General features: G+C 37.1%; 1 protein-coding gene across 7 annotated transcripts in view; it reads right to left on the bottom strand.

Annotated features, from left to right (window-relative positions):
* NAALADL2 (N-acetylated alpha-linked acidic dipeptidase like 2) overlaps positions 1-23,824 on the bottom strand; it is a 423,667-nt gene that overhangs the window by 41,116 nt on the left and 358,727 nt on the right. For all 7 annotated transcript variants that reach the window (XM_083868730.1, XM_083868733.1, XM_083868731.1 and 4 more), the window contains one exon: positions 23,309-23,404. In XM_083868730.1, the coding sequence (XP_083724856.1) occupies positions 23,309-23,404 (96 nt within the window). The remainder of the gene's footprint in view (positions 1-23,308; positions 23,405-23,824) is intronic.

Genomic DNA, 23,824 nt, shown 5'->3' with positions numbered 1-23,824 from the left:
TTGGATTTACTTGCATAGGATTTACCAAGACATAAAAGTATTTAAGTTTCTTACTAGCATCAGAATTCAAAGGCAGAATTCCTGTGATTTTTTTCCCACTGTTTTTCATATCAGAACATTCAATCTTCAATGTAACTAAAATAAGGAGCAATCAGCTGACTTACAGTAATAATTTGAAATTTAAATCTCAAAAGGAGATCTGTAATTAAACAGTGTAACTTCACAAATAAAGGTGGGGTATCTTGCGTGTTTTACTTTAAAAAGAAAACATTAATTAAAGATGAATGTGTTTGGGCCTGAGCAACCTCCCCTCAGGCCTGGGGGAAATGCCAAGTCTGACAAACTCTTTGAGTCTTAGGAAACCCCAGGTCAGTTTGATGAACTTACTGAAGTATTTTATAATTAGCTGGCATGTTTCTGAGACTGCCTTTTTACCTGAAAAAGAAACTCTCCTCATCTAACTTGTCCCTGAAAAACACTGATTAAAGACATAATAAATAATCTTTCCCACTACAGAATATTTATATAAAACAGAAAAAGAAAACTCAGATCACAGAATGGCCCTTGAAATTCATAAGGAACCCTAGCTGTAAAGCTCCAAGTATCTGAAGGTAAAATTGAGATTTATTAGCACATCTGGGTCTATAATCATACACCTGTTACTAAAATCATTAAATCATGATGGCCATTTCATTCCACTGTATCTATAGGTGGGTTCTGTATTAAAGGGACAACGACAGACTGATCTGATGGAAACAGCAAATATTACACAGAGAAGCACAGTTTCAAAGAATATGATCTTACAGTACTGCAGGAAATGTTACTACTTGCTGTTCCAAATACAAGAACAACAAGGGCGAAGATCTGATCACTTTAGTGAAAGGTAAGATGAAAAGGAAGTAGTTGAGGAGTCTGGAGAGTGAAAGGGATGGAGTCTGAAAAAAGTGAACTATTTAGAAAAAAATCAAGTTGGAATTTGCTGCACAACATCAACAGGAGCCTGGGCAATGTCTGACAGAGGAGAAGGCAAGATTAAAAGGACAGCTGAGGAACATCATTTTGACATAACACTATAGATGGATTACAGGAAGAAAAAAGACTTGCAAGGCAAATATGCCAAGACAATTACAATGCAGAGAAGTGGTTTGATCATGAGGCCAGGGAGAAAAGCGTGGAATTAAAATAATTCTATGGAGTGAAAACGTATCAGAATCCTAAAATGTCCTTTAGCATACAATGTAATGAGTGTGCACTCAACATAATTCCCCCATATTATGTAAAATTCCAAATAAATTGTCCCCCAAAGTGAGAATGCTGTGGAATATGGCACTGACCCAGAGTGAACAAATAAATTAGTAGGAACATCCAAAGTGATAGAGGCATGCATGTGTGTAAGTGCACTTCAATTCACAGATCAGAGAAAAACTCATCTCAAAACTCTTGCATATGTTAAAACTGAAGACAGATGCAATTACAGATACTATTAATTTTCATACTTAAAAATAAATTGAGACTTTCTAGACTCTGAGAACTCCCCCTCCCCCAGCCAGTAGAAAGGCAACTTGTATGGGCATTTGATGTACTCTGAATAGCTTTAAACTCAATAAAAATAATCTTCAAAAGAATTTTGATATCAGAGTGAAATTTTTAGAAGATATTGCAGTATATCTACATCATACATCAAAACCACAAAACAACAAACCACATTTCTAAATTTTTCACTCGTATTTTCAGAAAAACTCAAAAGCCTTCCAGGAACTGTTTTGATCTTTTGGGTATAGGATAATGCTGCCAGATTCTGAACCCTAACAAACAATATATTCATTCAAGTTTCATCCAATAAGAATTATATGGGACATTTTTGGATTGAAGAATTGATCAGAATGCATATTTGACACTGGGATTAAAGAAAAACAACAGTTTTCACTCATAGAAAAATTTTAGAAAAAGAGATTTTAGAATTCACTCATTAGGCAAAGTGAGTGGGTAACAACTAACAAACTCCAAGTTTCCTAACACCATTTCACCTCAATTTCACTGCATCAATACTGACCTTTCAAGATATTTGAAACAGGAAAACTGGAAGTCACTCTACATCTTGCAGTTTTTAAGCACTGAGTGTCAGTCAGGGTTGTCCCAAGGGAGTCTGGAGGCATCACTGTGTCCATCCATCCCCAAATGTTTAAGTTTTCCATTCTGAGAACAGCAGACTCCAGACACAATATTAGATTAGACCACTATATTATGCTGATTTGTTAATATTTATTTTACTTCCAGTCCTCCAGCAATTCTCTGCAAAAAACCCCCATGTCCCTGAGACAGAGGTTAAATCTGACTGAAGACAGAGTTAATTTTCTGCTTACTCTGCTTAAGTAACAACTGACATTTGCAAAAGAGGGGACATGAAGGGGGGCACCAGAACCATCTAAGCTGAAGGGTTTATTTGTGCAGAATATTACACTAAAAGAGCCCAGTAGCTATTAGTGATTATTAATCTTCATTTACAATAATAGCCATATTTAACAAAAAAAGGACAGGCTACGCTGCAAGTCATGCAAAAGCCTTTTTAATTGTCAGCCCTGCTAGTCTAAAAAAGCCTTCACCCTATTCATTCAGTTATCATTCTGTAGCTTATAATTAAAGTGCTAATGTATATCAGAATTCTTTGATCTCAAAATAAAGGATTCTTTTACCAAAGAAATTAAGAACACAGTAGTTACAGGAAATTCAAGTTTCTGAGTAAAAATTAAAAGAAACAACCGAAAGTGATGTAATTAAGGGAAAACTATTTCAATTGAACAAGAGAAGGAAAAAACTTTGTGAGAAGTCATTTTGGATTGTGGAACAGTTCATCAAATAAAGCAGCATAAGACTTTTCTCTTTGTAGTTAAATGCAACCTGGGAAGAAAGGAAGTGAGCAGATTGTACCAGCACAAATGGACTAAATGACCTCAAAGTTCTTTAGTTTAATCTAATGAGCAGAGATAATTCATAAATCCTGAAATCTAACTTCAATTAGCATGAGTTATCATAATGGTTCACAGTATCTCATCCATGCTATTTTATTTTCGTTCTGAAATCACATTTGAGGGGAAAGAAAGTCAGCAGCATGTCACAAAGTCTGTCTAGACAAAAGCAAATAAAAAATCTATGTGTAGTCATCTGCACTACCTACAAGCATCACTCTGAACACTGAAGGTCAGCAGAACTCTTCCCACAGTCCTGTGTCTCAATGCTCAGTGTGACCAAAACTTGACTTGAAAAAATACCCCAAAAAAATCTAGAACTAATTTTGGGTTATAGTGTGCTAAAAAGAATCCTCTTGCATTGCTGAAGATGTTAACTGGAGTTGGTGTATCCCTATCCCAGGTTAGCTGGCAGGTACTTAAATAAAGCTGGTAACTAACAGGGATGGAGGGAGCAAGATCCCACACTGCTGATCTGCCCGTGCCACCAGTCCCCCTGAAAATGGATGCTGAGCTTTGAAATAACTTTTTAAAAGCAACTATTAGCTCAAAGATGTGAGTGGACACCAGGCAGGCTTGGCTCTTAGTTCTGGTATTGTCATCCCTTCCCTCACTATCTGCTTCTCAGGAAAAGTGATCTTATTTAGTTCACAAAGGTAAAAAAAAAAAAAAAAAAAAAAAAAAAAAAAAAAAAAAAGTCAGCAAAGCCTAATTACACCCCACTGTTATCAATCTGCATTCAGTTTCCATGAGCTTTGGATTAGGCAACTCAATACATTTTCTAAACATATAAACTGTGGTTGTTTAGCAGTGTAAAGGATGTGTTTTGCATTTTTCTCCTCATTACTTTATTTGAATTAAAACCACTAAGCCTAGCAAGAAAAGCAACATAACTCAGTGGACTAAACCAACCAAACTGAAAGTGAAAAAGAGCTGCTTTCTTAACACTAAAAATCTTCCTATTAAAACCACATGGCTCAAGAGCATCTTAAGTATTGCCTACATGGACACTAAAAGTGTCCATTCCTATGCTGCCTTTTGAGACACTTTGAAAACTAAGATTATTGGAACAGGCAATAAATTTGAAGTTATTAGTTGCTCACTCTCAAAGTCATGCTTCGATAATTTTATTACCTACCTAGTTATACGAGAATGGAAGCTTGAAAATCCACTCCATCTCAGGAAATTATGGTAAAAATAGTCCAAGAAACACAATTACGGATCAGAGGGGACTGCAGGATTTTTCAAGAGTATATATACTCCTTAATTATTTGTTCTATTTTTCAGAAAATACATGAAAATCATACATCCAAAAATTAGAAGTTCATACAACTTTGCTAATGAGTTGCTTAGCTTAAGTTCAAGTAGCTCTGAAATGCTCATGAAAAGAGTGAGAAGAACGAAGAGTCACTATATATTTTTTTTCTTCTAATTAAGAAAGATTTCAACGAATGAACAAGGCTCAATTCAATGTCAATAAATGAACAAGGCTCAATGGTTAGAAAAAACATTTCCTTGTGTAAGCAGCAAACTTAGTTTAGTTTCCCCTCCAAAAAGGTTGCATTGCTTCACATGTTCAAATAAAATTCAAAAATTGGTAGAAATAGCTTAATAACAAGGACATGTTTAATAGAGTTTCTATGAAAATTTTAGAGAACTGTCCCAGCTGAGAAAAGAAATGTTTAAAAAGTACTCTCTTCAACTCTTACAGCCTTTGGAAATTCACTGTTTTCTTTGCCTCCTCATGAAAATAACAAGTGTCAGCCTGTAAATCCAATGACTATATTTCTTTCTGTTTACTTTCAAATTTTTCATGACTGCATCCATATTTCTCCTATGAGTGACAGACAAGACCTGTGTTCTGATGGAGAAAAAGCTGAGCTCTTAGAGTTCTCCCCAGGTTAACACCCTGCCAACAGCCTCCAACAGAAATGCATGGACTACCTGAAAAAAGACTGTGGACAAATATGCCCCAAACAAGAAAGAAAAAGCAAGCTTACCCCTTAAAACTGTTTACAGAGAAATTAAATTTCCACCTTAAGCTGTTTGCAGGGAAATTAAATTAAAACAATCTTTCACAGTATAGGGCTATTTTGGAGGGAATTCTTTATGTGTTAGGTCCCTTTGAAGTTGCTGTTTAATAATGAAGGTGAGAATATCAGAGGGTCTCGAACACAACTTGCAAGTAATGTACTGAAGACAAACGTGATTATGCAAGGTATTATATATTTCAACCCTCCAAAAGCAATTTACACATCTTTGACTACACTTGACAATACAAAAGTAGGAAGAAATAAAGGGGAATAAGAATACGGAAAATGCTCATTAGCAGCTTCTTGAGTGTTCTGCTTCCAAGGCACCCTTAGGCACAACCAAGGAGCCCAACTCTGGCCTGGCAGTGCAGATGTTTTATGCAGTGTCACAGAACATTTATAGCCAGTATGAGATGCTGTAGGTAAGAAAATAAAAAAGACAGGCAGTACCACCAAGTTACAGTATCTGAAGTGCTGTGTGGATTCCCCAAACATGAATAGGAGATTCAGTCTCCAGTAATAAATACAACAATTTCAGTCTAATTAATGTGTAATAGTGAATTGCCTTTCCTGGTATGTTTGGGATGTGTACCCAGCAAATGATCACTGCCAAGGTTTGCAGACAATGCTGGATAGCAGCAGTGAGGACTGGGACAGTGTTAATTTGGCCAATTACGTCCTTTCCTTATAAAAGCTGTAAAGCTCCAAGATATTCCACTAAAATCTCCTTTTCTTAAATACGATAAAAGGCATGAGGATATAAATAGCTTTCAATGAGAGACTAGAAAGTCATGACAAGGGTGTATTTTAAGGCAGAGGAGTAGTTTTTGTTGTTCCTACAGTATTCCCACAAGACCAGCTCTACTTCTATGATCTACATCAGTGAAGCAATTCAAGCAGAAATGTACAAAACTTGAAGGTTTTTAATTAAATGAAACATATTTCAGCAGCATATGTCACAGCTTTTCTGAGTGATACACTAAAGTTGTATTCATTCTCCACTGATTCAATGCAAGTTTTTTTATTTCATATATGCTCATAATTATCTTTAATTTAGATATAAGCCTTAATAGTAATTAAGGCAAAGAAAACACAAGCAACAAATAGAATCCTCTTGCTTCCAGCAGTGACACAATGAACATGACAGAATATGAAGAAAGAGACTACAAGAGACTTTAAAAAATGTTTCTTGATGACATCTAAAAAAGAGCAAAACCCCAAACCCCACCCAGCTGCGTGCCCACTAGGTTTATTTAATAGTTTCTTACTGTGTAGCAAAATTATCCCTAACCCAGGACTAGGCTACTGGATAAAATCTCTCTACAGAAGAGACAGCCCTAAGACTGAGATCCCAATTTACCGAAAAAGCACGAAATTCTTGTTATCATTTCTGCTTCCTTTTCTCTCCTCCAAATGATAGAACAGAATAAAAGTACAGAGCTGAACTATAAGCAGCGGGAAAAGAGCAAAAATTGAACGTACTGATCAAACCCACACGTTTCCTTTTTTTGTGCTCCTCACCAAGACAGTCACATCGTTGTTTTGGTTTCTGATCCAATTTAGAATATACTGGGAAACAACTTCATGCACTGTAATATTTTCTAAGGGCTTGCTATTTTAAGAACTTTGTATAAATTTGCAAGTCTTGATCTCTGTAAAAGTCCACCAGGAAAACTTCCCAGCAATTTACCGTGGACAGAAACAGAAAGTGAAGAGCAGATCATTAACAACAACGTATCACCTGTTTCTGGGCAGGTGAATGCATAGGATATTAAATGGGACACAGATTTATATCTCTATTTTGGAACTAGAGGTGAGTTTTTAAAAACCCATGTAGCCACTGTTAGGTAATCACAACACAACAGACCAAAGCCTGTTAGAATTTGGGTGCTCCTGCCAATATAAGAACCTGATTTCCCAGGCAAGCAAGAAATTAATTTCTCTTGTCAGGACATGAGTGCTGAGTAAGACCAATCAAGGCCTTCTCTTCACAGGACACACCTGCCAGCAGGACATTTATGGGGGCTGAAGGGCACCAGCCAAGCACCTTCATCCAAATCTCCACTGTCCTGCACTCTGGCCTGGAAAAATGGTGGCTGTAGTGTCACCAAGAGCAGAAAACTTGCATGTTTCAGAGTTCTGAAGTTTTGAAGTGAAATTCCTAATTTTATTTATTTTTTTTTGAATTTGCTACTTCAGCAAAATCTACTTTGTATTTGGACAATTTAGGGTTTTTTTCACATTTATCTATTTTTTATGTGGGTTTCATTGATATAGTAGTGCTGTTTGGAACACCAAATAACTTGCTAACCTAGGACAAGGCTCATTTTAAAATTAAGTGATATAAATGAAGCATTTAGAACACAAATTTTCTGAGATAGGCTGGTTTAGATAAGAACTTGAAAAAATACCTACAGCATACTTTATCTGGAAAAAGAAATTATTACTTAGAACACAATTAGAAATAGTTCCATATTGCCAAATAATTGGTTCTCCCCTCTGCTGTGAGATTTTACACTGGGCAGAGATTTTCTTCCTGCAACAGAAGGGGAACACAGTGAAGATTCCCAACCTCATGTGGAAAAGGGAAAAAAAGAGATGAGACAGAAGAGTTTTGATTAACTCGTTTCCTCAACATTCAGCATTCAGTCCACTACATTATGCAAAATGTCTATTGAGTTACAAGCAAGATTTTTTATCTTTGTATTTTTTTTTGGAAGTCATGATACAATGTCATTACAGTTTTGGCACTTCAGCATAAAAAGAAATGTTTCATTCTCTTTGCCTCATTAGGATCTCATATGAGATCCTGTCAGCTGCAAGTTTGTTCAGTTTATCTTGAGAAAAAAGGAAGAAAAAAGCTTAAAATTTTCCTTAGATATGTCAATCAAAAGGAATGCACTGGCTGGAACTCCAAGTTCAGAAGAATATTGCTCATGTCAGTAGAAACAGAATCTTTCTGTGGGCCCATTTTCTTCATCACTTTTGGAAAAGATGGTATTTATGTAAAGGCCTGACCTCACCTTGCAATTACCCCAAAATCAAACTGTGCTGTGTAGAGGGGTTCAGTCAATGATTCCACTACGTATTTCTCATTATGTGCTCTTTTCCTAGCTGAGAACTACTTTTTCTAGGATCACAGTTTCACAAAAGATAAACAGTATTCAAATTTGAACTGGCCAGGGAGACCAGATATTCGATCTTAAAGTATTTCTTAGCTATGTGAAAATTATTAATTCCAAAACTCTGGTGATTTAACTCAGGATATTCTGCAGGCTGTGATCATTTAAATTCAAATTTAATCCTTCCTTTCCAGTCATGTAGCAAAGACACACTCCTGTAATTCATGTTCTTTCATGCAGCTCTGCTTTTATTGCATTTGCAACAGTTGCTAAACAGCTCCTCATATCAGATCTTCGATTCCAACAGACACACCTGCCTTGATGTGCTCCTGTAATTTCACAATCTCTTATTCATTATCGTGTTGTGCTTTTTATATTCCAATAGAGCTGTTAGGAATGGCAACTGTTAATACTGGGGACTGCATGAATTATTAGTTTTTATGCCAAGATAAAAGTATTGATTGAGGGCAGGGAACTGCTGTAGGATCTTTCTTCCAGGAGGAAATTCCCATGAACTAGCTGAAGAGGAATGCAGAAATTCCCAGGAACTTTGCAGCACTGTGTTCAGTGCTTTCACCTCATGCAATGTGACCTTTGACACGGCAAATTAACTGCATTTCCCTCTGCTGCCATTTTAAATAAAAGCTAGTGATGAAGCAGATAGACAAAATGTTTTTCTCACTAGGAATTCAACCCTTTTGCTTTGTATAATCTGCTTAGTGCTGATGTTTGGAGCAGGTGAATTTCTAGAGTCAATTATTAAAAGCATGTTCTGTGTGCTGGGTAACCAGATTATAAATCATGAGACTTCACAGAGCTGGTGTAAATAAAACTCATTTTCAAACCTTTCCAGGCTCGTGAATGGTGTTAAAGAAAAAGCCCAGCAGAAGGAAGGCACGCACAGGGGACAGAATTGACTGTTTCAGTAGGAAAGGACCTAGAAGGAATATCCTGTGTGACTCAAGGCTGACCAGGTTACTGCAGAACATTGTTAAGGGCATTGTAGAGATGCCTTTGAAACACTGACAGGCTTGGGGGAGTGACCATCCCTCTAGGAAATTTGTTCCAATGCCTGACCACTCTCTTGGTAAAGAAATGCTTTCTAAGATCCAGTCTAAACCTCTGGCACAGCTCAGCACCATCCCCATGGGTCCTGTCACTGGAGGTGCCCTTCAGGCTCCTTTTCTCACAACAAGAGAACCCCAAAGCTCTCAGGTGCTCCTGACAGAACCTGAGTTCCAGCCCTTCCACCAACTTTGGTGACAGTTGTTGTCTTGAATATCCAGAATGGGAAAGCAAAAACCTTTAAAGAGCACAACCTCTTTGTACCTGATCCCCTGGCTATAGAAAATTAGCATCTATTCATTATTATCATTCTAACCAAAACCATGCACTCTTTAACACACAACTTTCTGATTAAAAAACTGGTATTAATCTGTCTTTAATTTATTCATGTAATTTCCCCAATTACATCAACTGTGATTATTCAACTACAGTTTGTGGGAAGTCACACAGTTTGCAAAAATTGAGAAGCACACAACAAAAAACACTGGAGTCTGAGTAACTAAACAGCAAACTAAATGCTACAAGTCAAGCTTGACTAGATTTGTGTTTGACTTAACTCTGAAAAGGAGCTTTCTTAAACATACAGCACAGGATCTAGTTTTTCTTTAAGTACTGAGCAACACTAAAGCTGCATTATGAAACCAGTTTATTAGTGGTAAATAAAAACAGCGGTTCCCTAATAAAACTGGGAGATGCAAATCTGCTTTCATAGAGCTCAGTTTTCAATAACTCATCACAAAGATTGCCAGAACTAAAAGAGGAAAGCATTTTTAGGAATTTCACTAAAGCATATACTTCCCTAAATGCCAAGTAATGCATTTCCCTTAGGTTGTCAGCAAATATTGTCCAAATGGATTTACTAATAAGAAAGCCTATTTACAAACCCCACAACAGATTTATACAAACCATAACAGATATGTAAATCTTACCAATAAAACATAAATAAAGTTTTGATTAGTTTTTGATTTTTCCCGTGCACTTTGCCAGTACAAGCGATAGATTTAGTTCTAAATCACAGGTTTGGGGCTCAGATGTTAGCATCAGAATTTAAAATTACACACACAGCCCTTACACATTAACTCTTAATCATGTTCTATAAATTCCAATCAGAATTTCTACAGTGAGTTCTTGAAGTCCAGATGTAATAATGAGTTTCATAAAAGGTTCTGTAATCTGTTTTTCATGTTCTCCTTCAAAGTCCAAAATAAAACATATTTCATCCACAAAGCTCCTCAGTTGTTGGGGTTTTTTTGTAAAAACAGCAATTTGTCATTATATGGCATGTTTAGCCATGATTCTTCTACAATTCTATTGGAGTAACATCAACAACAGATGCAGAAAGGACTATTTAAATTTAAGGCGTGCATTTTAAGCAGATCTAGGAATCAACTTGCCACAGAACTGGCGTGCAAAGAACTGACCCTCCTCAGGCCAATATTAACAGCCCTTCAGTTCAGATTCCAGAGCCCAAGAGGAACGATGCTGTGGCAGGAATAACCCTGTGCCACGTTCCACGTGCACTTTTCACTGACATCTTTCCACAGGCACCAAAGCCTGTGTGGGAAATCAGATCTGAGAGCTGAAAACAAAACAGAGCCTAGAACAAAACCAACAGCAAACCTCAATGATTACTTTTCTGTCAGACAGAACCCAGCCTTGCTCACCCCGTGGCAGAATCCAGGTTGGCTCAGGGGAACTGGGAAACCATATTCGGAAATGTTCAACTGATGGGGATGTCTGGTGATCTTAATTATTGCGTCAGCTTCAAAGCCTTTGGAAAATCCAATTCCAACAGCAGGTGTTAAAACTTGGCACTCAGCTCAGGATTTGATGGGATATAGGTGACAGGAAGGGAAGAGGTAAGGAAACAGAAGTGATGTAGCAAAGACAGGTGGAAGAAAGTAGTTCTTGTTATTTTAAGAATTGTTTACTCAGGTTCCTGAGACACTTCTAAAAAGCAGAAAAAAAGTTGAACCGACAACTTAAATTCCAAAAATGTTACTCCATGATAAGGTTAACAAATTATATTAAAAATAAGATACGTAACAGTGAAAGTTGCTACGTTTTCTTTAAGTACTTATATAAATTGCTTCGCTTTAATATTATTTATGTAATTCCTTATATTACATACAGGCTTTCTATTAAAAACTCATTTGCCAAATCATCTCATGACAGAGCAGTACCAAAAAATGAAAGCCCCAGGCTCTGCCCATCCAATGGAATGTTCTCCTTATTTGAAGTGAAAATAAAGACGAGAAAAAGGAACTTTTTCTCCATATTGATTCAATCAATTTTGCTTTTTAATGACACTTAAAACTTCTGTAGCTGAGCACTTATTCCACTGAGTCTAATCAAGTTTTTCAGCTGCATAAATTCAAGTATTTAGCCTTTTGTCTGCAGAGTGCTCCTCTGCATCCTTTTAAGCCTCGGGACTGAATTCCTGTCTCAAGCACAGCACAGAGCTGGGGGATTACCAACAGGATCCAGAATATGGTTTATAATTGAATTCCCAACAGGTCTGTCATTCACAAAGCCCAAAATAGACATTTTATTCTGAAATATAAAGAGTTGGATCTGCAGCTGCTGCCTCTCACTTTGTACCTGAAAACCCGAGAGTGCATCTGTACTTACAGGGTCAAACACTTCATCAGCAGCTAAAAAACTGACAAATAATTTTTATATGAACCCTTCATGTCACCCATTGGCTCCTGTACTGGGTGAATCCAGAGTGAACCTCACTGAAGTACATGGAACCAGGACTGTAATTGAATTATTGGGCTCATCTGTTTCTGTCAGGTGCATTTATCTTACAGAGGACACTAATCAGTAGCTTTAAAAAGGGGAAATCTGAATGATTAAGAAATGCTGGGACCTTGTCAGATGCCACAATGTCATTAAAAATAGATACCTCAAAATGGCATCTCAAGTAAACAGCCTAGAGAGGAAATTAAAAAAAAAAAATTAAAAATTACGCTATCTTCACCTTTGTGTTTTAAAGTGTTATTAAAAAAAACCAACAAACCAGTAATACATTCCTTAGAATCATGATATGTTGCAAAAATAAACTAATTTGAGGAGAAGACAGTGAATTTTTTGTTGCTTTGGATGTTTTGCAAAGCTGTGATTAAAAGTCTGCCAGTTTGCCAGAGCCTACAACTGTCAGTACTCTCTTAATTAATAAAAAACCAAACTGTGTTACATTTAACATATCTCATAAAAATATAGAAAATATCACTGAGTAGATAATCTTTAGCAATATCTCTTTCCAAGTATTTCAATTTCATGAAGTCTGTGTGTATACACAGCTTGAATAAGCCAGTAGAAGAAAAACTTTGCCAATTAACTGTTTTGAATAAATTTAAAAAAACCCAGTCAGATGGAAATGTGTTGCTATTTATTTGGCCATTTAGGACTTTGAACTGTTTTGCCATAAGAAAATAAATTGTATTTATTCAGAATTTGATCTAAAGAAGAAAGCACCCAAGGGTGGGTGGATCACATCTGATGGCAGCAACATGGAGATTATTTTGCTGCTGGTCTGTGATAATTTAGAACAGATTAAGTGGAACTTTGGCACTGTCTCAGAATATCATCCAATATCCATGTACATCTATTACTGATATTTCTCAGCAGCAAAATAAATGGGCTATTCTTTCATCTAAGGAAAAGACAAGCACTCTCCGAGACTGAAGAATTATCACATAACTAAGATAAAACTACTTTTTTATGAATGACTTCTCAAAGTAAGCACCATTCAGGACGTACAGTTTTATTGATAACCTGATTTTGAAGAAATTTCTCTTTATTTCTAAGGTCATATCAATTTTAGATGAGGAAAAGTGTGCAGCATACTAGAATATACTATTCCATTATCCCAGAACAACTTCTATCCTTCTTCACTTCTACCCTTCTGAAATGTTGTTTTTCATTTATTGGCTACTGGATTCTTGTCCTGAAACATTTAGGTCGAAATGCAGTACTCTGTAATATTAATTTAAATTTTGAACTAAAATTATTTCAATAGATGATACAGATGCTGTACCTTTTAAAATCAATATTATATGTGCATGGTTGGAATTAGGCTGCAATTTATGAAACTCCTAGCCATTAGTTTTACAAGAAGGTATTAAAATAAAAAATAGCTTCATAGCCAGCATATGATCCTTGCTTATGAAATAGAAATACCATTTCCACTGTGGGAAGGTATATCTTTTATATTGCTTTGGTTTTATGGTTGGTTTGCTACAGACAAAACCCAGCCCCTGGCCCAAGGAACTGCTGGTGGGTGGGATGATCACTCCTGTTGGTTAATTACATCTCATGAACATTAACACACAGGCTTGAATCTCTTCTGTTGGACTCAAATGGAAAATGGGATTGTACTTGAGCATTTGAGTCCTGAAGGCCAAACTGACCCTGGTCAGGAGGAGTCTGATTTATTTCCCTGTGCCCCTCCTGGTTATCCAGGTGGGAATACTCTGTGTGACTCTGGCAGCCTCCAGGCCTCACACAGTGACCTAAAGTAGGAATGGACTCGAGAATGTGGGTGTTGCTTTCCTACATCAGATGCTTAAATTCCTTCAGTGTTGTTAACACCTGTCTGGGGCAGAGAATGCAGGGCTTTTCCAACACCATCAAACAAAAATGTGGTTTCATGCTCACAAAGGTGAGACAGGGAGACAAACTATTCCCTACTGCTCAGCAGAGCCTTTCTCTTCTCAAAGGTGCTGAACAGATGGAAAACCCAACCCTGATGTTATGGCAGGATGATCTCTTTCCTTGGCCCTGCTGAAATAACAAAACACAGTTTAACCATCCCCACCCTTTCTGATACAGGGTCTTCAGCCCACAATTCTCTGAAAGACACTTCTAATTTTCTAATTCTAATTTAAGGCTCATCAGCTGGTCTGAAACTAACATTAACTAGTGTAATGCTGGCTGCTTTAATACTTGAGTATCTCAGCAAACTGGCAATACTCTCTTATTGACTACACTTGTAACAAAAACAGCTCCACAAACAGGATGTTCTTGCTGGGATTTTGTAGTACCTTCACTTACATTGTTCTTTGACTCATAAATTTTTTAAGTATACACTAGTTTTGTCTCACAACTTCTACACTTGACAAAATTTCTTCATGTTGTCCAGCTGCATTTGAGAAGACAGTCTTCATGCTAATTTTGCAATCCTTCATTTCAGGAGATCTATTTAAAAACATGTAATTTTGCTTTTTAGTTATACCCAGTTGAACTGCCTGCATATCAACATATTAGGAGACAGAATATAAGAAAATGAAGGACAAGGGCAGAGTACAATTTCATGCACAGGATTATGTTACAAAAGCATCTTGAAGATTTTTATCGCTGAGAATACATCAGACTTGTCACACACGACCAGTTAAAAAACCATTCAGCATAAGAATTTCAAATAAAGATTATCTGCCACTGGGATCAGATTTTCACAGCACATCTGCAATGAAGGCATCAAAGAGCAGAGATCTGAACCAGGCCCAGCCACTCCTACCAGTGCCACACAATGTAAAATGCAAGTAGAGAATTTCATAGTGCTGCACATTGAAATCTGAAGTTTCAGCTGTTTCTTTTGGCTCTTGACCAAGATTTAAGAGCTAAAGTTAAATAAGGGCAGACATTAGTTTGTGCTTAACTTATACTTTTAGGTTCCTCTAGGCATCCCATCTCTCAGCTCAGGATACAGTATGTTGGTTCTCAGGAGCTTTTTCCCAGGACACACATTTCTTATGCATTTTCTAGATATTTAATTTTGGTCTTATCCTTCCCCCTCTGGATGGCTACAATCCCAAGAAATGCTCAGCATCAAGAGCACGGCTGCAGAAAAGTTCAGCCCTCACTCTGATGCCAAAATAGTTGCCCACATTTAAAGACATGATGAAAACCACTATGGATTGGGCAAAGTCTCCTAATGAAATCTGTAATTTTAAAATTTCTTAAGACAGTCCAAAGTCTTGAAAATTTGGTTTTGAATTCGGGACTGAGCTCATGAAGCAAACTTCAGCATCCGTAAACTTCAGCATCTGCAATGTCATCATAGTTATGTATAGAACGATATCAAGAAAAACATGCCTAGAATGCACTGTACACCAAAGGAAGTTATAAGTATGCTCTAAAAACTAAAACAAACAAACATCCACTTTAGCAGCTGTATTTCCCCAGGTCTTTCTGCAATTTGTTTGCCAAAGCAGCTAATTAGCTCTCAGTAAAAAAGCAGCTATTTCCATCCATTGTCACTTGAGCACATACTAAAGTTCCACCCACTTTACCTCATATTCACCCAAACGTAAATTGGAATACTCTAAATAAATAAATAAATAAAATTAAATTAAAAAAAAAAAAAAAAAAAAAGTAGTTACTACATTATTGTTAGTAGAAACTTCATGTTTTAAGAGGCAGGCACTGGGGAAAGAACTGTCTGATTTGACATCTTTGTCAAAAGATCTGTAGACAGAAAAGAGCTCCTACAGAGAGCTGCTACAACAGACAAGGTACTTTTAGAGTACCCAGAGGAACTATTCCTCTAGAATGTTGGCATCTTCTTTAAAGAAAAATTCATCTTCCTTGTAAAGCCACCAATTCAGTACATGTGTGCCAATAACAAATGCCTACAGTAGTGCTGAGGCTAAAGAATGGATTAATAGAATTAGAGTCTGATAAATTCCATAACTGTGTGAAGAACAGGATAGTGGGGAACAGGGGAATATTTAAATAGCCCCAGGCATATTCCTACCTTTTAGAGAAGCAAGCTTCAGATCTGTTTTTTTAGATTTGTTCAGATTTACAATTGTTGGATTTCAGTGGTTGAATACAAATCAAATTATTCTATGATTCCATAAACATATGTGTTGGATTACCTAAAAAAAGGCATGCACTTGGCCAATTGTTTGACATCCTTCACAGCAAACTTATATTTTTGAAACAGAAGCACAGGATGTACAATAGACTTTTCTCATCACACAGTAAAAAGCTGTTGGACAAACTGAAAACAATCATTTGAGTTGTGCAATAAATATACAGTGGCTTCTTTGTACAGCCATGATCATCACCAGCACACAAAACCTCCCCCCAAAAATAAGACACCTGTCACAGACGTCTTTGCTGAGAGAGCAGCAGTCAGATCTAAACCAAAACAAGGCACAGCAAGGGAAGGAATTGCTGTGGAAAATGTAATTTCCTTCCAAGGCAGGTAAGTCCCACTAACACAGGCACTCACGTGGCCTCAGGACAGAAAAAAAGAAAAGTTCAGTTGGTCATAGCCAGTAGCTGAAATTTCAGCAAATCCCAAATATTTGTCTTATTGCACCTTTAGAAATCTAGCTCCAGCTTTGAAATGTTCCCGTCTTTGTCTACGGCATCAAACAAATCAGATTTTAAAAGTTCATTCTGTATTCAGGTGAGGAAGTGGTTACTCAGTTACTGTAAGTATCATTTTTGATTCACGGCATTTCATTTTCTCGTCTATAAAATAGGGATTAAACAATGTTTCCTCTCACTCCTACCTATCTTCTTTTCCTTATTCAGATTGCTGTAATTTGCAGTAAAAAGTGTGTTCTATGAGATGTACAAACAACATCAATCTTGGCTTTCTATCCTAAGATTTAGGATGATACATTATGTATCAGCTTATGTGTTTATCCTGCGGTTTGATTGGATCAGATGGAGCTGACATTATTTGATTCCTTCACTTAAAATTCCAACTATGGTTTGAAAAATGGTGATTTTTCTTCCCTTTTCCTGACAGTTGGCAGACAAATCTTGAGAGTAACCAAGTACAATTCAGGTCTAAAGGAGGACTTCAGGAATTAGTGGTTTCGAAGAGCAAGGTGGTTAAGACATATTCTGACAGAAGCCAATGATAATCTTTTTAAAGAACACAGAGTTTTATTGCAACATCAAAAATACTTAAGGAATGTAGAAATAATTCTCTTTTTTCAGTCAGAGAACTGAACAGGTAAGAATGTTCACAGACAATCCACAGAGATGGTTTCTACACATGCTGCCAATGGCAGCTGTGGTTTTTTGTGGATTTTTCTCTTGTTCATTGAAACCACAATTCCTGGTTGTTTTGATATTTTCATAGTTGTCAGAGTCATCTAAGCTGAAAGCACTACATTCCAGTGACTCATAAGAAAAGGAAAAAAAGCCCAGAAACAATCTTGTAATACTGGAGCCTTAACACCTTCCCACAACCTCACGAATTTCACAGGAGGAAATGTAATTAGTTCTGTCCTGTAATAATTCTTCCATTTTGAAGGAAGCAAATTAGCATATCAGCAGAAAAGATATGGACAATTTCACAGGGTAGGAGAATAGACCTGTTTTTTAATACCTGACTTAACCAAGTTGAGCTGTGTTGGATGGTACAGCTGGTTCATCAAATTTTTACCAGGGGTTCTGCAATTTCAGCTTATTTTTATTACCTAGTCTTTATCCATCAGAGTTCAAGTATAAAGTGTGAGAGTCCTTGAGGCTACTTGCTTTCAGGAACAAAGAGCTACTGAAAAATTCCAAGCATATCTCCCCTAACTATGCTGGAGCAGATAGAGAATGTGCTGTCTGGCCAAACACAGTATGACTGTCTGTCAGAAAACCTCATGTCTTTAGCAGCAAAGCCACCTCTTTCACATCTAATGCTGAGAAAATCCCCAGACAGCTTTCTTTTTTTCCCCCTCTGAATGTTGTTTACTTCCCTATTCACCACAATTAATAGAACATCCCCAAAGTTACTGTGCCAGGTTATATCACCAGATTTGTTCTTGTTTTTATTGCTGCTGACAATAGCCACAGAATAAAATACACACTGGTAGAAGGGAGTTTTCAGCAGGTTTGTATTTACCCTCTGCTTGAACTGGATTATATGTTCTTTCATGCACGAAGGCTAAAGGTAAAACAAAGAGTCTCACTTGTGTGCTTAAGAGAATATGTGCTAAATCAAACCATTCCTGTGAAATATGGGCGCCTGTGCTGCTTTGCAGGAAAACACAAGGTTTGGGATGTTTGTATTCATAGTGTCACCACAGACAATAGAACTGGGCTTTCAACAGCTCAAATACTATCCAGCCATAAACACCAGTACGATTCTCAAAGCCAGGATATGAGATGTTGGTCAGAAAAAAAAAAAAAAAAAAAAAAAAAAAAAAAAAAAAAAAAAAAAAAAAAAAAAAAAAAAAAAAAAAAAAAAGGCAAATTATTTAAATTAGGGAGTGACTACAGCCACTGGCACATTACCATGAATTGCTGCCAGCTGTGGGAGGACAAAGAGAAGAATTGAGATGCCCCAAGCCATAGTGAAATTTCTCAGCCCAAAAACCATGTTTTCATGTGTGACAGAGGACACTAATGGTACCCCAGACATTTCTGGTAGATGCACAACAAGGTCAAACTTCACATCTAAAAATTCAGTATCAACATTAGACTGTGAAATATGGATATTGATCAGGCCCCCACTTTAGTCCTCACTTGATACACTGAGACCTGTTCTTCTGCTTTGTTAACCTCATTCAGTCCATACCCCTGCTTGTTAACTGGAGGCTTGGATAATTCATTTTGAAAGAACAAAATCATAACATAATTCACCTCCAAAAAAGACATGAGAGCTCTGTTGGTCTGTGCAGAAGTCTTTGTGCCTTTGATGAAGAGACCGAGAGATGATGGGGAAGTCTGGCACACGTAGCTGCAGACAGGGATTTTAAAAATGACATCCAACAGAATACATCACTGAAGAAAGCTAACTGGAGAAATTACCTGTGAAAATTGACACTCCAAAGTGCCACATTTTCATGATGGAAATCAGAGCATATAGGAGGAGTTTCCAGATAGCACTCCACAAGTGATGTGGGGGAAGGAAGGCTGCCATAGATCTGCCTGGGCCTTGCAAGGACAGAGGATTTTCTGGGCTGGGCTTGGATATGAGATATTTTCAGGTGCATCAGAGTTCCGTTTGCTCAATATTTCAGATCAGTTCTGCCCACACCAAACAAACTCTTTAACACTTTGGGTGCTGTAACTCTGACTGGAGTGATACTGTGTCTGTGCTGCTCAAACAATTCTGCCAAATCCTCTGTCTCTACACAGAGGCAATTTCTAAATGAAAACAGAAAATACCTCCATGGAATGTACAGATGTAGCTATTGGCATGCCCAGGCACAACATCACAGAGCTTTTTCAAGAATGATCTGATTCCCAAAAGGGCACAATATAGTAGGAATAACAAAGGAATACGAATGTACTCTGCTGAAATATCTACACCAGGAATAATAACACACTGTTAGAAATGCCTCTGATAAAACTCTGCCACACAGACTTTCTGTTCACAGTACTATTCTACTGACTCAAAATCTGCAAAACCCCAAAAGCCTTTGGGATTTTAAGAGTTTGAGACCTTCATGTTAATTTTGGTATGTTGCCTTATCTTGGTATGCAAGAAAATCCAAAAACCAACCAACCAAGAAAACAAACACCAAACAAACACCCCACCTCCCTACAAAAAAACCCCCACCAAAACCAACAAAAAAACCAAACCCAAACCCAAGCTTATTTGCAGACACCATGCAGGAAGATTAAAATACTTGGCAGATGTAGCAAGCACCAAACCGGAGATTTTCATTTTTAGAGAGATTAGAGAGAAAGAAACTGCCACAGTTATGGATGTCACTGCATTGCCAATTTGAAAGAGTGTTCCTATATTAAAGAATTAATGGGACTAAACAACAGGTAAATGGGAATGTATATCCCTTCCATGCTTCAAAGGAAGAGAACAGTATGATTCTGTTAGAAAATGCCTCAAGTCAACATTCTTGTGCTGCACCTTATCTGTGGTCAAAATGTGAATTTCATTTACCAACAGTCCAGCAGTCTCTTCATTCCATTTGCATAGTTTTCATTCCATTTGCTTCAGGAAGAGAACCTGCCTGTCATCTCCTTGGAAGTGTTTGTATTAAAAAAAAATGGAAATATCACACAAACCCCTTTATTTCCTCTAGAAATGGAAACACTCTCTCCTCTTGCTGTTTTGTTTAATGTTCAGAAGTTAATTGCATTAGAGTAGTTCTGCTTTATGCAATTCCATAATTGGAGTGTAGAATAATCAGGTTCACTAATAATTTTCTCAAGAGTTATCTGTCAGCACCCATAACTCATCATAAAACTAATTATGTCACTTCTAGCGTGCCTTTCATGACTTTGGTGCCTGACAAGACTAAAATTTAACATAAGATTACTTCATGGCTGGTCCTGGGTAAGTGGCTCCAGTGGCATCCCCTGTCAGGGGTCTGCCATTCAAACTCTCAGAGCTAAGTGATCCCAGCCTTATGAGGATGCTCTGGTGAGCACAAAGGGGACATAAAATTATTTTCAAACTGGTTAACCACTGATTTGACTGGTTTCCATGAAACACTGTGCTGAGTAACAGTGATTTAACAGTAAATTTATTTAAAAAATAGAACATATTTTTCTGAGTGTGCATTGGATCAAAAGGGAGTTTTATCTGTCTTCAGGTCAGGTGGGAAAATCTCTTTTCTGCCATACAGTCCTCCATTTTAATACTTGATATTATATACATGAATAGATTGAAATTACAAGGTCTGTAAATCTCACTTAAGATACCAAGTTTTGTGCTGCATCACACGACTGAATGTTTCAGTCCTTTGCCACTAGGAAGCTTACAGATTTCTCTTTCATGGTTCTCACAGCAATCCACCCTAAATCCACCTTTTCAGTGCCAAGATCCGGATATGAATTGTTCTGACAACTGTTCTGACAAATGAGATTTTCTAAGCACTCAAATTACAGATCCATCTGTTTCATAGCTGCATATCTCTCATTCATTTTTTTTCCTGCCACCTTCAGCAATCTCCTTCTTTCCAAAGTGTCCATGAAATTAGGGTACCCACTGAGGTCAAAGTTAGCTGATTATCTGTACTTACACCAAAAATCAGGGAAAAAATTACATTGAAACTTGTACACTGTTATTTAGCATCAAGCCATATACATGGATAAAAATCTAAGAAACACTAAAATCCTATTTCCATAATGGAGATGCAGGACTTCAAATCAACACAAGCTTTTCCACCTGAGTGGCCATTACAAGCAAAGCACATTGTGATTGATATGCAGTGAAAAATAAGAATAAAAGGTTGTAGACTCAAATGCTTTCATAAACCATTTCTGAGGAAAAAAAAATCAATTAAAATCACCAAATGCTGAATTTACTATATTTGAATATTTAATTTCTCTTAACATAAAAAAAAAAAAGTTTTGTGTGAAAAGTCTTCTGAAATTAAAAGATAAAATTTCTGAAGCAGGTATGACACCTGCTTTACTTGCAATTGCAATGGGGTATATAAACAGTCCTTTGGCAGGTACCCACTGAGGAGCATTAACTTCTAACTGAGGACTGGAAACTCTAACTACAAGTTAATTTCTCACTAGTTTTGGTTTGGGTTTTTTGGTGGGTTATTTTTTGGTTTGCTTGTTTTATTGGTTTTGGTGTTTTTTGTTTGTTTGAGGTTTTTCTTTGGTTTTTTTTTGTTTGTTTTTTTAAATGAGTAATTTATTATAAAGCAAGAGTTTTATAACCTTATAAAAAAATAACTTGGTCCCATCTACCACCACAAAAATATGGTGATTTCAGACTAAGGAACAGCATTAATAGTGCTTAGTTAACTCATTAAATTATAGCATTTCCCTTAAATGCTGAGGATGTCACTCCACTGCTGCATATGCTATTCATCTTTATAAAGCTTCCTATGGAAATCCAGTCATATCCTACTGCAATCTCCATCAAGTTTTATCAAAGAAAATTGTAAAGCTCAATGACACTGTTTAAAATAATACGTAATTACTTAAACAGAATCAAATAATTCAAGTCAAGTATCTAATAAATATTTTTCTGGGTTGTTCAACGTTATGGAGCAAATACTAAATTACAGATTATCCGGATTACACATGGTTCATCACACACTATTTTAGTAAATCACAAATTAGCTATGCAGTAAATAATCATGCAACTATTTTCCTCAGACTCTGTACAGAGATTTGATGCATCTTTTAAGCCACTTCACTATCAAGGATGGTTTAAAAACATTACTTCCATTAAAAGAGCTTCAGAGAAGACTCTTGTCTGGTGCTTGCTCCTTAGATATCACATTCTGACAGGCTTTAAAATCATGTCTAGGATTTTGTGCCCTTTTAAAAAAACAACCAAGCAAATAGGTAATAATTTAAAACAAACAAACAAACACAAAGAAACCTCACCACAACCCCAAGACCATTCAGTGTCTGTTTTGCCAGAGATGCTGAGCCACCTACATGTCACATACACACGTGGCTGATCTTTGTGAATTTACTTTTGTTGTGACCAGAAGAAATGATTCAACAGCAGCTGCTTTTGCAAAAGAAGCAGCTTTGACTAAAGAAAGGAATCTGTGAGGCCCGCACCACTGTGGTTTATGAAAGTTGTTGGAAGTGTGTGAAGCCATTAAGCTGTGCTCATTTGTCGCTTTGCAGAAACAGAAGTGTCCCTTTGCTGAGCTGACAGAAGCAGCAGCACTTTGGAGCAAGGAGTAATTGTGAAATAATTAACACAGAGGGAGTATTCCACTAGAGCACAGGAGGGGAATGAGAACACATCAACTCTGGGAGCATCCCCTCTGTAGGAACTCTCCAGAATCACAGGTCACAGGGCAGGTCCCCCTTCCTGCCTTGGGAACACCCCAGTGACAGCCACAAAACCAAGACTTTGTGTGTGAAGGTGCCCTCAGAGTGTCCTCCCCACTGACTAAATCCACAGCAGCAGATTTGCTATTTCCTGCCATCAGCTGGGGCTCAGTGCCCTGCTCTCACACCAGGAAGTTTAATGTGAAACATGCAAAACACAACTGAATCACACAAAAAGGAGCATTTGCAGGTGAAACTGCCTTGATCACACAAGCTGACCAATGCAAAAAATATTCCTGACATGGATCTCAGTGAAAACTCCATAATTTTTAACTATATTAAAAGGATTCACAGGAAAAAAAAATAGATTATATTTCAAAATTATTAGCAAATTCAAGGGGATAGTATGTATAAATGAGATCTCCATTCCTCTTACCTTTGCAATGGTCTCGTGCAGGCTGAAGGAGGGATCCAGCTCTTCAGTTTTTGTTGCATGTACAGGATAGAGAGCTTCAGAGAGAAAGCTGGAGTTCTGTGAGAAAGAAGGGGCTTTTTAGGATTCCACATTGATTTCCTCCTTCAACTGGTTATTGACTTTTGTTGATAGACTGAAAAATCCGACAAATATTTCTTAAATTTTGATGATTATGAAATTTATTTCACTGATCTCATAAACTGATTCCAAGCCCCCAAAAAAGGCAAAAACCCACTGAGTCTTAGGACTTTATTTCTGGAATGGCAGTTGTAATTATGCTTCCCAAAGCAGCTAAAAATTTTGCCTACAGGGAGAAAAAAAAATATCCACACAGTTTTATTCTGAGCTAAGCAGCAATCAGACATTTTATTAACTACATTATGATTTAAGTCTTCGGAAGAAATGTAGCCACAATAATCAAGGAATACTCTTTTATCTTCTGCAGCCATCCTACTTGTCTATGCAGTAATACCATCT

The sequence above is a fragment of the Zosterops lateralis genome, assembly GCF_965231275.1.
Source record: "Zosterops lateralis genome assembly, chromosome: 10".
Taxonomy (NCBI): domain Eukaryota; kingdom Metazoa; phylum Chordata; class Aves; order Passeriformes; family Zosteropidae; genus Zosterops; species Zosterops lateralis.
This window is presented reverse-complemented; position numbering and strand designations above follow the sequence as displayed.